Source organism: Cyprinus carpio, chromosome A22 (assembly GCF_018340385.1).
Source record: "Cyprinus carpio isolate SPL01 chromosome A22, ASM1834038v1, whole genome shotgun sequence".
Taxonomy (NCBI): Eukaryota; Metazoa; Chordata; class Actinopteri; order Cypriniformes; family Cyprinidae; genus Cyprinus; species Cyprinus carpio.
The window spans coordinates 8,150,041-8,163,925 of record NC_056593.1 but is presented as its reverse complement, the minus strand read 5'-3'; the positions used below and the strand labels follow the sequence as shown (position 1 = coordinate 8,163,925).

The 13,885-nt window shown below is 35.6% G+C and overlaps 3 protein-coding genes across 6 annotated transcripts in view; all 3 read left to right on the top strand.

Annotated features, from left to right (window-relative positions):
• Nucleotides 1-13,885, top strand: part of LOC109047541 (protein phosphatase 1 regulatory subunit 29-like) — a 905,211-nt gene that overhangs the window by 251,961 nt on the left and 639,365 nt on the right. The gene's annotated exons all lie outside the window — the stretch shown is intronic.
• LOC109046565 (beta-1,3-N-acetylglucosaminyltransferase manic fringe) overlaps nt 1-13,885 on the top strand; it is a 788,629-nt gene that overhangs the window by 265,141 nt on the left and 509,603 nt on the right. The window lies entirely within an intron of this gene.
• LOC109047788 (dual specificity protein phosphatase CDC14AB-like) overlaps nt 1-13,885 on the top strand; it is a 39,268-nt gene that overhangs the window by 5,163 nt on the left and 20,220 nt on the right. For all 3 annotated transcript variants that reach the window (XR_006153266.1, XM_042712424.1, XM_042712423.1), the window contains exons 4-5: nt 2,525-2,617; nt 7,330-7,409. Coding sequence is in view for 2 of the 3 variants with exons in the window: in XM_042712424.1 (XP_042568358.1) it covers nt 2,525-2,617; nt 7,330-7,409 (173 nt within the window). In the remaining variant the exon portion in view is untranslated. The remainder of the gene's footprint in view (nt 1-2,524; nt 2,618-7,329; nt 7,410-13,885) is intronic.

The window sequence follows — 13,885 nt, the reverse complement described above, 5'->3', positions numbered from 1 at the left end:
CAAGTTGCTGTTTTGAAGCACAATCTGATTTTAAAAAATGCTGTCAATCTTGAGATTGTTTTTTTTATTTTTTTAAGCTAAATTAAATTTTTTACAGATTTCTTTCCCTCACTAGCATAACCACCTCCTGCATGTGGATGTTCCTGTTTTACATAAAAATGTACTTTCTGAGTGATTGTTAACTTTGTTTTGCCTTATTGATTTGCCTAGAAATTAAAAAGGGTTCAATTCCCTGTACTTTGACTCTGTGAGAAGAGATGATCTGCAGATGGCTAGAGAAAGGAAAGGATCTTAGTTTTCCAAACTAGCTGACATTCAATATTGTTTTACTTATCAATTTACCTTGGAGGAATAAATGGGTTCAACCCTGTTGCTATGACTCAGTGACAAAAGATGACCTCTACATCGTCACTTACCAAACTAGTTGAGATTTAGTAATGTTTTTATTAAATTAAAAATATTTTGTTTTTGTTTTTTTATTTTGGAAAGATAAAATGGTTTAGCTATATGATTTAACTTTATGAGAAAATATGATCTATAGATCACCACTCTCCAAACTAATTGATGTTAAGTATTGTTTTGCTTACTGATTCATTTTGAAAGATAAACTGGTTCAACTCTGTTACTATGACTTTGAGAAAAAATTACCTCTTGATCTTCACTTTCCAAACTAGTTGACATTCAGTATTGCTGTGCTTATCGACTCATCTTGGAAAGATAAAAGGATTTTAACCCTGTTACCAATAGCTATACTATACGTTTACTATATACTATATGAGCAGTTCTCTTTTTTCCTATTATTTGTAGCTTGGAAAAAGATCCTGTACACCTTCACTTTCCAAACTATTTGACATTCAATATTACTGTGCTTATCAATGGAAAGATAAAAAGGTTCAATCCTGTTACCATGACTTTACAAAATGTTGTAAAGTTAAGGTAGTGAATATTCATTTTAAAAATGAATAGAGAAAAAATAAGAAACAGAAAAAGTCAAATTTTTAAGAGGTTCTCCTGTAAAAAAAATTTTTTTTACTTTTTTTTTTTTTTTACAGATCTCTTAGCTTAGATAGCTTTGCAAAATTCCTTTCCTTAGTTTTGCCCTCAGTATGTATCTTTTTCTTTGGGGGCGTGTTGTAGGTGGACAAGTTTGAATCCTCATTTGTTGTGCTGGCAGTTTGATTTCACTCTCATCCCACCCCAGCCAAATTTTTACTCTGCGGCATGTGGAGCGACACAGGAACAGATGCTTTGAGGGCTTTTCAGTTCAGCTCGGCTCCAGCACAGATTATTCTGAAGCTTTTGGCGTGTTGTCTGTGCATGAGTTGCCTTTTTCAGCAAGCTACATGCTGTCTCTTTTGCGCACACATTTCGGCTCACCTGCAGGCACCTCCCTGTGCATTACCGCAGCAGCTGGGGCAGATGCTAGAACATCTGTCTCCAAATTCTTCAATCATGTAAAAGACTTTCAACTGAGTCATCCAGAGAATACCTCAAGCTAGTTTAAGCATGGAAAAAGGGTGTTTAGGTGTGAAAAAAAAAAAAATTTGATTGATAATGAGATTTTTGTTAATGAGATTCTCTTAACCTGTTTCCCAAACATCTAATCAGTCATGTTAACTGTTAATGGGTTTGGAGTGATTTTAACATTTAAACCAAGATTTTAACTGTTAATCAAGACAAACCAACAAGTTAAATGAGTGTTGCAGTTCTTTTTTCTCTTCATGTTAAAATGCATTAACAAAAAGTTTAATGCAGTGATTGATCATTTTGGTTAAAATAGCATAAAAAAAAAATTTCATCCAATTTTATTGGAGTTTCTTTAAATACCACTCTAATGAAAACCATGTTAAATTAATGATGATTTTTTTTCTAATTAAAATTGCATTACTTTTGATACAATTTCCAATTTTTGTAAAAAAAGAAAAAATGGATAAAATATTCTATTAAAGAAACCCAAGTTTAATTATTGATGCAGATTTATGCAATTTGTTTGGTTGTGTTTTTTTTTGCAAAAAGTTTAACAGTTGATATAGATTGCATAATGTAAACAAACTACATTTTAATTTCTGAAATTGAAATGCAAATGTACATTTTGAAAGATTAAATTATTTTGTTGATTGAACTTGATGTTTCAATTTGATGTAATTGTATAATGCAACACTTTTTTTAATATTTTGAAAGACGGATGAAAAAATGTAACTTTAATTTGACTAAACTTGGTGTTTGTTAAAATAATAATGAAAAGTTTAGTGAAAAATGTCCATCATCTCTTGGTTTAACATGGTTTTGTTTCTGTAAAATGCCAGTTAACCATTGATGCTGTATAGCATTGTTTTTTTTTTAAATGTAAATTTCCACAGATTAGTTATGCAACCTCATGCTATTTGAGTTTCATTTTCTATAAAATGGAATGAAAACTACATTGAACAATTGATGCCATGCAAAGCTGATCCAAAAAATTGCATATTTAAAATGTATTCTTGAAGTTTGATTGCAGTTTAATGCATTTGTTTTTCTTTTACAGTCGTTTACACTGACCAGAAAGTGGATTGTGCACTACACCAGCTTTGACCAGCGCAAAAGGGCTAACGCTGCTGTGCTCATCGGTGCTTATGCTGTGAGTATTCCACGTCCATTGTCCTTCTGTCTTCCTCCATCACTACTGTTAATTACTTTCAAACCGGAACCTGAGGATTCGCATCCAGAGCGGAATCTGTCATGGCCCTGCAAATTAGCCACTTTCCATTAAAACCAACAGTCCTCCCACATCGACAGCAAATTTGTTTGTCGTACAAAGTTTCTCGGATATTTGCCAGTATCCTCATTCCAACTCCCCCTCAGAGACAGCGACAGAGTGCTGACTGACTGGTAGTCCCCACGCTTTTGGTGGCACAATAACTAGTCATGTGACTGGCTCGAATGCCAGTTTGTCCTGTTCCACTGCATTCATTCATCTAGACCACCACGTACACAGCGGCCCTTGTGAAATGCCATGACCGTATGAGCCATGCCAGCTGATCACGCCATTGGACATCTCCACTCTTCCTGTTCCTGGCGCTCTCAAGGAAGCACTCCGGTCTGGGCAGATTTATTCCTCAGATGGCAGTGTTGGCTTTGTCAAAGGCAAAGGTGCCAGCTGTAATGTGGGTCAGTGTATCATTCTGATAAGCCCTTCTTTTAAATGACTTCCCAGTTTTATAGGGTCATGGCACCAATTTTTTCTATAATATTCATTACCTGTTTGGCACATTTACTCAAGTATATTCAGTTTATTTGTGCTGATTTGTACTGACAAAGCAGCTACTATTTCACTATGAGATAAGCTGTGGGAGATTCGAATGCTTCTGTCCTCATGAATATTGATGAGACCTAAATGGCAACATGGAAAGGAAGTGGTATGACAGATGCTTCTCCAGTTTCCTTCAAAGAAGCCATTGTTAACTTATTCCAACAAGAACTGCAAATTGAAATATTAGGGAACCGATATACAATATCAGTAACCTTTCTGGACTATTTAAAAAGGGGGGATATAATGTCCCTTGCTTTAAATTGGATGAGTGCCATAACAAGTTATAATCTGGCTTTTTGTATAATCTGACTTTGGACTGTGACGCAATGGCTGTGTGCCATCATAAATCCTGTGTTCAATGTTTGTGGCTGTGACTCAACTTTCCACTCTTTTGGATATTTTAGATTCCCTTGTATATGGAATTTACCTTATTTTGCAATAATAATAATAATAAAAAATGCAGTATTTGCACTACAGGTCAAAAGTTTGGAATAATTAAGATTTTAAAATGTTTTTGAAAGATGACTCTTATTAGAATAATTTCTAAAGGATCATGTGACACTGAAGACTGGAGTAATGATGCTTAAAATGTAGCTTTGCATCACAGGAATAAATTTGATTTTAAAATATTTTCAAACACAAAACAGTTAGTTTAAATTGTAATAATATTTCACAATATTACTGTTTTTTGTTGTATTTTTCATCAAATAAATGTATCCTTGGTGAGCATAAGAAACTGATTTGAAAAACATTAGAAAAGCCTTAATTATTCCAAACTTTTGACCAGTTGTGTACATTAAATCGTAAATTTTTAATTTGGTTCTGAGCCACTTTCATATGCATTAATCAGATGCTGTCAGATTCCCCCCCCCCCCAGAATATGAATTCAGTGTGAAAAGTCAGAATTTATGATTTTACATAAGTCTACATTCATAATAATAGTATAATTTAAACATTTTACCTGTAAAACATCTCATGCAATTTACAACTCAGTTTACAGTTGGGATAAAACAAGTTATTTATATGTATATTTTAGGGAGAAGTGTAAATAGAACTTCCACAAAATTATATAATTTGATGCAAAGTTTGATGAACTTGAAAAGACAGTGTACGGCATTCAAAAGATCATGAGGAATACCTCACAGAAAACCTGACGAAGAATCTAGAGAAAATGTGGGCTGCTTTATTTTTACCTTTGCGATTCTAGTTATCTAGCAAATATCCCTCAAAGTTGGTGTACTTCCTCAAAATTGGTCTACTAGGAATGGTCACATTTACCCTCCCAGTCTAAATTTAGTATGAACCTTGATCCCGGTGTTAATTTAGTTGTCTTAAATGGAAACTCATTTTAGCTACCTTCAAAAACCCAAACTCTGGAGACGGCCATCAAATCATGTAGATTCTCTCCTATAGACTCAATAAAGTGCTCAAGGTGAACTGGTGTTTTAAGTAATTCTATAACATATTACCATAAGCATCTCCAAGTTGCATAAAACCTTGTTTTTGCTCTGCTTGGTCTTGTCCGTCATGCATGCATGGATGTGTGTTCAGTGTAATGTTTTTCTTTCTGCACTTGCTGTGAATCTTCTGTAAGTAGGTTCTTATTGATCCAGGCTTGTGTGGGATGTGCTCCTCTGGCAAGAGCAGATGTTTGCTGCTGATCTGCTCTGCAGTAGACGACCCAGTTTTTTCATATGAAGGAGATTATTTGTACTGGTTGAACAGCTGGGCCAAGATCTTCCATCAGAGTCACATGGGACAGTAGGGCGCAACACAAACAAACAAGTACTGACCCTTCTCACGGGATTGAACTTAATCTGCCGAACTGTTTAGCTAATTGTTTGACCGGTGCATATTTCATGAGCTCGTGCACAAATTATAAAGCTCTGGCCTCCTGCAGAACAGGCAGCCTTCAAAAACAGACACTTCTGACCTCACTCCTAGTTCGTGTTTTGTGTTTTGTCAAGTACTGGAGATCTTAAAAAGATTAGTTCAACCAAAAATGAAAATTCTGTTATTTACGTTGTTTCAAACCTCTATGACGTTTTTTTGTAGAACAAAAAGAAAATATTTTGAAGAGTTTGCAGGTCGCTCTTTTCCATGCAGTTACAATGAATGGAGACTTTCAAGCTTTCAAGTGTCATAAAAGATGCAAATGCACCATTGTAAAATGGCTACATGACTATATTACACATCTTCTGGAAGCTGTACAATCATTACCACATTATCTAGAATTGCTGAAACTTATATAATGCAATTAACATGATGCATTCAAAACATTTGGATTTGTGACCAATACTCAGATACGCTGAGCCCAAGTTTATTTGTAGCACATTTCCCACACACCATTAATTGTAGATTTTCATTTTAATAACTGGTATTTTAGATTATTTTATGAATGTAAATAATAAAATGTAATTTGTACTGTAATGTGTACACCAATGCAACTTTATTTATTTTTCTCTTAACAATGCATTTTTGACTTGGTGCGACTTGTAGTCAGTTACGATGTACTTTCTTGAAAAATGTATTTTGTTATTTACAGAATCACATTCATAAGAGAAGTAGCTTTGTCAGATTTGTGAATGAATCATTCTTTCTAGTTGAATAATTTCAGTGAATCGATTGGTGCAGTTCACAAAACTGGTCTGAATGATTTGTTCATAAATAGAGAAAAATGTAGTGAAAATTACTTTTAATTTGATATTTTAATGTTTTTTTTGCATCTGTTTTGAAGCTTCACAATCAGTTGTAATTGTATGGAAAAGAGCGACTTGCACAAACTTCAAAATTTCTTCATTTATTTTCCATGGACAATATAACATTTACAAAGAACCGAGTGTGAGTAAATTACATAACTTTCATTTTTGAGTTGACCTACCCCTTTTTCTGTGTTTAATGCATGTTGGGCTTTGGCGTGGTTCACACAGGTTTCTTTTCCGTGTTGGCACCGTCCTGCTGCATTCTGACATCAAGCCACAGAAATGTTGAAGGAGTGAGCTGAGTTCTATTATAGAGTCCTTTCTTTCCATGATGTCAAGAGGGATTGACGTGGGTGTAGGGAGTAGATGACCGCTAAAACTCATCGCTTCAGCAAGTCTGTGTGTGCCTCCCGCACTGTGCCGCGACAAGTCGTCTCAGCTTGACAAAGGCCCCATTGTGCTGAGCCCCAGCATCTCATCTGTGTGACACATTCTGCCCGAACATAATTTTCCTGAAAGTGCATTTGTGTATGGGATAAAGAGGAACACAGACAGATGTGGATAGGAAAAAAGATTGAATAGGCAGTTGGGAAGTAGCAATGTCCGATTTGTGTATAAATAGTTCTTTCTAGAAGTCAGATTGTGATTAAAAAAATCTTTTTTGAAGTAAAATCTAATGTCATTTTGCACGATTGTCAACTAATAGTGAAATGGACTAAAATGATTAAATATTGACTAAATTTGAAGAATATAAAAAAAAAAAAAAAGTGCATCACAGTGCATCAGTTAATCTGATTGGAAACCATTTGAATGAAACAGAGGAAAGACTATGTTAAAACTGTTATTTTTAGTGTGATTTAAATATAATTATAGTATTTACTTATATTTCAAGCTGGGTTTTATTTTTAATTTTATATTTTAGCTTACGTTTTGTTTTTTGTTTAATTTTAAGTTTAGTTATTGTGTTGTTTTGTCATTTTTATTTTTATTTTATATATATTAAATATATAATTGAATTATTTCAATATAGATTCTTTTTTTTTTCCCAGTTTAAGTAATTTTAGTAGTTGCTTATTTTTTGTTAGTTTCCAGTGCAACAGTTTATATTTAAGTTCAAGTTTGTTTTTCATTTAATATTTATTTCATTTTAATTCAGCTTTTTCAGTTACCACAAAAATATTTTTTTATGAAATGATTTACTAATAATTACCAAAAATAATTTGTAATGGTTTTAGTTAACAATAACAACACTGATGTTAAAGTTTTAGAATTAGTACCTAGCATTCAGCTTCTTTGCTGTTGCTCTAATGTCACTTCCTTTCCTTTTTCCTGTCTCAGGTGATTTACCTGAAGAAAACACCAGAGGAAGCCTATAGAGCTCTTATCTCCGGCTCCAATGCCTCATATCTTCCCTTCCGGTAAGACGGCTGCATATCCACATCAACTGCAAAACTTAATTAAAAAATGCAAAAAATTTCAATTGTTACTAAACCTTTGGTAATATATATTTCCCCCACTTTCCTCTCCCTCCCTCGCTTTTTGCACAGTGTACTCTAATCTGATTTCGCACAAAATATTGTCTCTCCTGTGGCTCACAGGGTTTTTAATGCTATAAACTTCTTTGCCCAGATAAATAAACAGGCAAAGTGGAAAAACCACACTGCCGTTTTTGCAAGCATGAAGCTGACAGACCAGATAGTTGTTGTGCATCTATATTGTGATGCTCATAATTGCAGCAGGATTAGATTATCTTGCTCCTATGGGTCAACATCTCTGGCCTTTAATTTGAGATTATGGCCTGGTCAGCGTACTCATGTAATCTCTCTTCTTGAGCTGAATTTTGGACTCGGTTTTGCAAAGGACAGGACACTAAAACCTTTGAGCTGACTGCCATACATAAGGGTGAGCGGGACATACTTAAGGCCCTTGAGCAGGAGAAAAACCATCTGTGACAAGTTCTAGACTCAATGCAGATGGTGAGTGGTGGTAATCTAGATTTGTGAATGGTTAGAGAAAGGCACAATTCTGTTGTGAATGGGTCCTCCTGTTGGATAATACTGTTGCCATTTTAAAACTAGAGTAATCGGTTTCCAAGGCTTTTTAAAAAAAGTGTTCCCATGCAGTATAATGTTTAAAGGGTGATAAAATAAATAAATGGGTAGGGTTACAATTGGAGACAGGAAAAAAAGACAATAGTGTTGGAGTCATGGCTTGGTGGTTAGCATGCAAAAAACAATTATGTATATAATATATTTAAAAAATATATATAAAACATAATAATAAAAATATAATACTTTGGCCTTAAAAGTTTATTAATTTTAAACATTTTTTAAAATGTTAATATAACATTAAGTATCTTTTAATTAATAATGTTTAATAGTTTGTCGGTTTCTTTATTAAATGGCCAAAATGTATAATCAATATTCTATTTAATTATAAAAATAGGTTAAATAAACAATTTCACTTAGTTTTATGATATATATATATATATATGTGTATATATATGTATATTTGTATATATATGTATATATATGTATATATGTGTATATATATGTATATGTGTATATATATGTATATGTATATATATATATGAGAGAGAGATATGGCCTTAAATACTAATTTATTTTTAACATTCAGACACTTTTTAATAATGTTATTTAAAAAAAGCAGTGTCTTCTAATTTATAGCTTTTAATTAATAATCTCTTAATTAAATTGCTAACATTTAATTAAAACTAAATGATTAAAAACTTTGCAAAGGTGAGAGAGAAAGAGTAGGTTTAAAACAATACACCAGGTTCAATTCTAGGAAAATTGACTCGTATTTCATTTTTGAAAATTTTGTAGTCCATAATATTCCTTTTACAGTTTTATTGTGGTCACATGATGATTAATGTGTCTCCACATAAATATCAATCTATTTTTCCTGTCATGCTTTATGTAAGACAGTTGTGGATTTGTGCCATTGTGACTGCTGTTTGGTTATTCCACCACCCAGTCACCCAGTTAAATGCCAGCCATGGCTCCAAGATGTGCCCCTGCTGTTTCTCAAAATGATGAGGAATTCCCATGGAGATATTATTTCCATGTCCTAAAACATTGTCCTTCCTCTTTTAAAACGGCTCAGTCACACAGAAATCACAGACACATAGCATTTTTCATTACCATTTAGTTAGTGTTGTGGGTAAGTCAGTCCTCTTGGTTGTTTGGCACCACCATATGAGATTTGACCCCTCACTGACCCAGAAACACAGAAGTCTTAAAGTTCACCCAGGCCAAGCACATAGCTGCATATTCTGGTATGCTTGCATATATAATGAGGGACATGTAGAAAGACGGGGCGACCCATGGCCTCATCGAACAGAAGCACTCATTGTTAAAGTGGACTCTCGTTGACTAATGATTCAGAGCCATATACACTGAATAGTGAAGAGGCCTACATTTTCTAAATCTGTCATCTTCAGTGCAGTCCCATGATGCTTTTAGCCGTGCTTTCTGAGATGGGCTGTAATTGCTTCCGGTATAGATTACCTCTGGCCTCCAAACAGTTGGAAGTGTCAGTCACTGAATGCAAACAGGAAACAGCAGCTTTATTTTTACTGTGCAGTCATAAGTGCTTTTCCCAGCAGGCTGAAATCCCCATTTGGTATTCTTTATACTTTCATGTCATCAAGGGATTTTTTTTTTTTACTTATTGACCGTCATTGGTTTCTTAAACCATAAGGAATTATGTTACTAATTAGTGGGTTTATTGGTCAGCATGTCTATTGTTTATTCACTCTTTGTGGCCATTAGATCAAAAGCTCTTGCACTTCTCAAAAGATTAACCTTTATCCAACACTTTTTTCCCATAAAGATTGATTTTTAAATATTATATACAGTATTTATTTAGTGTTTAGTACTATTTAGTACTCATTTTGATGTGTGCAAATCATTTCATATTATTAAATAAAATATTTTGGTTATGAAATTATGCCTTTCATATGGCATTTCTTAAATTTTTAATCTTTTTCATCACTGTCAAGGCACTTACTCATCACGAATATTTAAAACTGACCTAGTTTATAAAACCATAACTGCTCTTTGGGATTGTAGGGAAGTAACTATTTATCTTTGCCAGTTTTAATGTTCAGTGGCATCTAGGTCACCATTATTGTCATTATTGTTTAAGCCTGCTTAATGTGTACCATTACATTTATGCATTTAGCAGATGCTTTTATCCAAAGCGACTTACAGTTTTAACACTTAACATTTTTTTTTTACCAGTACGTGTGTTCCCTGGGAATTGAACCCACAACCTTTTGCGCTGCTAACGCAATGCTCTACCACTGATCCACAGGAACATTGTGAATTTAAAGAATGTTTTTGGGAGGGTTACTTCCCAAGAAGGAAAAACAACAACAACAATTTAATCAAAAATGCTTAGATTTATTATGAATATGATGCAAAATATAAACTATTTGATGCACAATATAAAATACTTAAGAAAATGCCATGTAGTTGTAACTATGCTCTGCTATGAAACCAGAAACAACAGAAATGTTTCTGCAACAGAAAAATACAGAATACAAATTTTCTCAAGCAAATATAAGAAGAACAGATGCACTGAAGAGGACTTGCTCCATGTGGTCATCGGATATTCTGCTTTGACATGGTGTTAGTACATGTCCATCTTACTTCATTAAATGATTTAACTTATTTCAGAGGTCCTTATACAACAGGACAATAACCCAAACCCACAATGATAATGACCAAGCAAATAAATATATTAAACAATAGGATGTTTTTGCCACAAAATTAAGTTTTATTATTTGTGGAAAGCACAATCTGTCTCCCGCTCGCTCAATCTCTCAACGCACACATATACAAGACAGACACATATTCGCACACATAGAAACATTCATGTGCACAGAAACATATTGTCAGCACTGCTCTGATGATTTTATCAGTAAAACAGTTTAGCAGTTAAAGGCTACATGACATTTCTCACTACTGAGGTAATAACAGTGCTGTTACTGAAGCAAATGAATTACAGTTTCGCTATTAGTAGATACACTGCTGGGAAATGCACAGACTCGTGTAATTCTCACACAATTAATCTCTCTCTCTCACTCTGTCAGTCTGTCTCTCTCTCTCTGCCTCTAATAACTGCTTTAATAACTGCATCAGTCTCTGTCTCTCATTCTTTCTCGCTCTTGGTCATAACTGCATTGCATTGCACTGCACTCTCATGGCCGCATCACCACCTCTGATCCTTATTTTCTAATAATTCAAAAGCTTGTCCTCAATTATTTCTTACTTAAATGAAACTTGGTTATCCTGATAGTATTCCCATTTTTACAAACTGTAACTGTAATCTGATTACCTTGTTTTTTGACGTAGCTATGACGAAATAGTTACCAGTTTTTTGTATCCTGATTACATAATGCTGTTTGAGGTATTCCGTTACTCCCCAACCCTGATAAAATCCTGCAGTACGTTTACTAGTCGTGCCTCTTATGGCACTTCTTTTTCTCTGTTTGCCATCCTATCTGTCTTGAAGGTTAATTGAGCTTTTGTTTCTCCACAAAGATGTGATTGTTAGCTGCGCAAGGGAAGACAAACGCTTTGTCAGTGCGCCCCCCACTTGGCTGCTTTAGCCATGCTACTCGTGGAGACAAACCGTGTGACATGGTTATGTAATGCTTAGCAATTGGTTAATTCAGAAAGTAAACAGTTGTGTTGTCCATGAGAGGGAAGGGGTCCTGATGGGAAACAATGAATGGGACATACCATTGAAGAAAGTGAAGCTCTGTGTGAGACCCATGTTTAGTACATCTCTAGAGGAAGAAACTACAACGAGATGTTGGATAAAAAGGTATGTTTAATTCTGAAAATAATAACATGCTGCACCTTTGGCTGATCCATTCTGCATCATTAGCCGCTTTTCCACTGTCGGGCCAGTGCTTTAAATGGGCCGGACGGGGCTAATAGCCTTGGACCTGTAGCACCGAGGCCAAAATAGCGCTGCGTTTCAACCGTTGGGCCAGAAGCTCCACTTCACTTCACTAAAACCCGCCCTTTACATGCATCCCAGGAACAACGTCATGCAACCCCATCATTTCACCAACAAAGAGAAATTATCAGAAAACTAATAAGAAATAAGTCACTGGAACTAGCGCGATCACAAAACGAACACGATAAAAGCGGCCGCTTGTTGCATGCTTTTGATGCTGGTGTTATAGCTGTTAGCTTCATGAAATGATCTGTGGCACTGACGCTCTCCAGATGTGGAGAAACTCCGCCGTTGTTCATAACCACTCCCCTAGCCCCAGCTGGCCCGCTTTGGCCCAAGGTTTTTTTCGGGCCAAAAAACCCAGGCCGTTGGCCCTGAGGAAGCACTGACGAGGCACGATCAAGCACCGGAAGTGACAGTGGAAACGCGACTGGCCCTGGTATGCACTAGCACGCCTGCTTTTGGCCCGACAGTGGACCCTATTGTGGCTAGAAAGTAGCCCCACATTCAGGGCGCTCTGGAAATGTAATGTTTTGATCCATCTTGCATAAGCAATGGCTTTCTATCTGTCCAAAATGTCTGCACATTGATCTTGGTTGCAGAGCATTTTCCCACACTAAGCCTTACTTGGAAATAAACTTACATAACCTACAAGTATACACCTAATAATGGCATGAACAACATGACCTGAAGTTATTGTTTTCAAGCAGTGTATTTTTAGGACAACATTTCAAGTAACCTGATAGTTCAGATGGTTTGTTGGCAGTGTAATATACATTCAAGTGAACCAGTGTACAATTGTTACACAAGTTTGGAGACTGTGCTCTAGTGACCTGGACGGGGGGCTTCAGTCTACTGTGGACAGTTCAGACCTTGGCATCGCTCTCCCGTTATGTAAGAAAAGGAAAGAATCTTTCTCTGTCTGCCCAAATATTTGGCAGTACTAAGAGGAAAGCAGTGGCAGTCTTCCAGATGAGCTAAGCAAGTCCTACTCTGCCCTGTATGGCAAAATCTAGTCCATTTTTTTGGTCCGTTTGAGACCAACTAAACCTGATATAGCAATATAGAGTAATATAGGCTTCTGGGTCTCTTTGTGGAGCTCCACACCCAGTCCTTTATGCACAAGGGTGGGTTTCACTTCTGAGATTGGGTTTCCTGTTTCTTTAGTTTCACTACTGCATGTGTACGTCAAATTTAATCTGATGAACTTCCTCATTCGATCACTGGCACATTACATCACCAAGACCTTGTATAAAAACATGTCTGTTTTTCCACCAGTTCTTGGGTCAACTAAAAAAAAAAAATCCAGTCAGAATTCCTCTCTTGGGCTTTCATTGCCATGTAATTTCTTTCTTTCATTCATCTTTAGGCCTGCTAAACCGCATCTGTCTTGCCAAGTTGTAGTGTGCTTTGAAAGCTTTTAGACTTATTAAATCATATTTGAATCATGAAGTTACCCAGCCTTTTAAGTCTTTGAGGAACCTTGACCCTGTATGATTACAGAATCCACTGCTATGGCAGTAAATCTGTATCTGCTCAAACAAATCATGTCCGTGGCGGTGGTTACATAATGGCTCTAAAGTACTTCTTGTGTGTTTTGGCATCTGTAAGCTTGTTCTGCTTTGCTCCACTACAGTGCTCGCCCAGGACACGCCCTGTGCTTAACAGCTCTGCTCATTCCAGCCTTTTGAACCCAACCTAAGACTGTAAATAAGCAGATTTATATGTGAATGCCTTGACCAGCCCTCTCTGATAACTTTTTTTTTTTTTTTTTTTTTTGAGAAACCAATTTGCAGTAGATGCATTCCCTTGAGATACCATTGTTTGACTTACCACTTATGGTAATGGCTCTTGAGCCTGTAATTGCTTGTTCAGTTAAAACTGTCTGTCGTATTGCCTA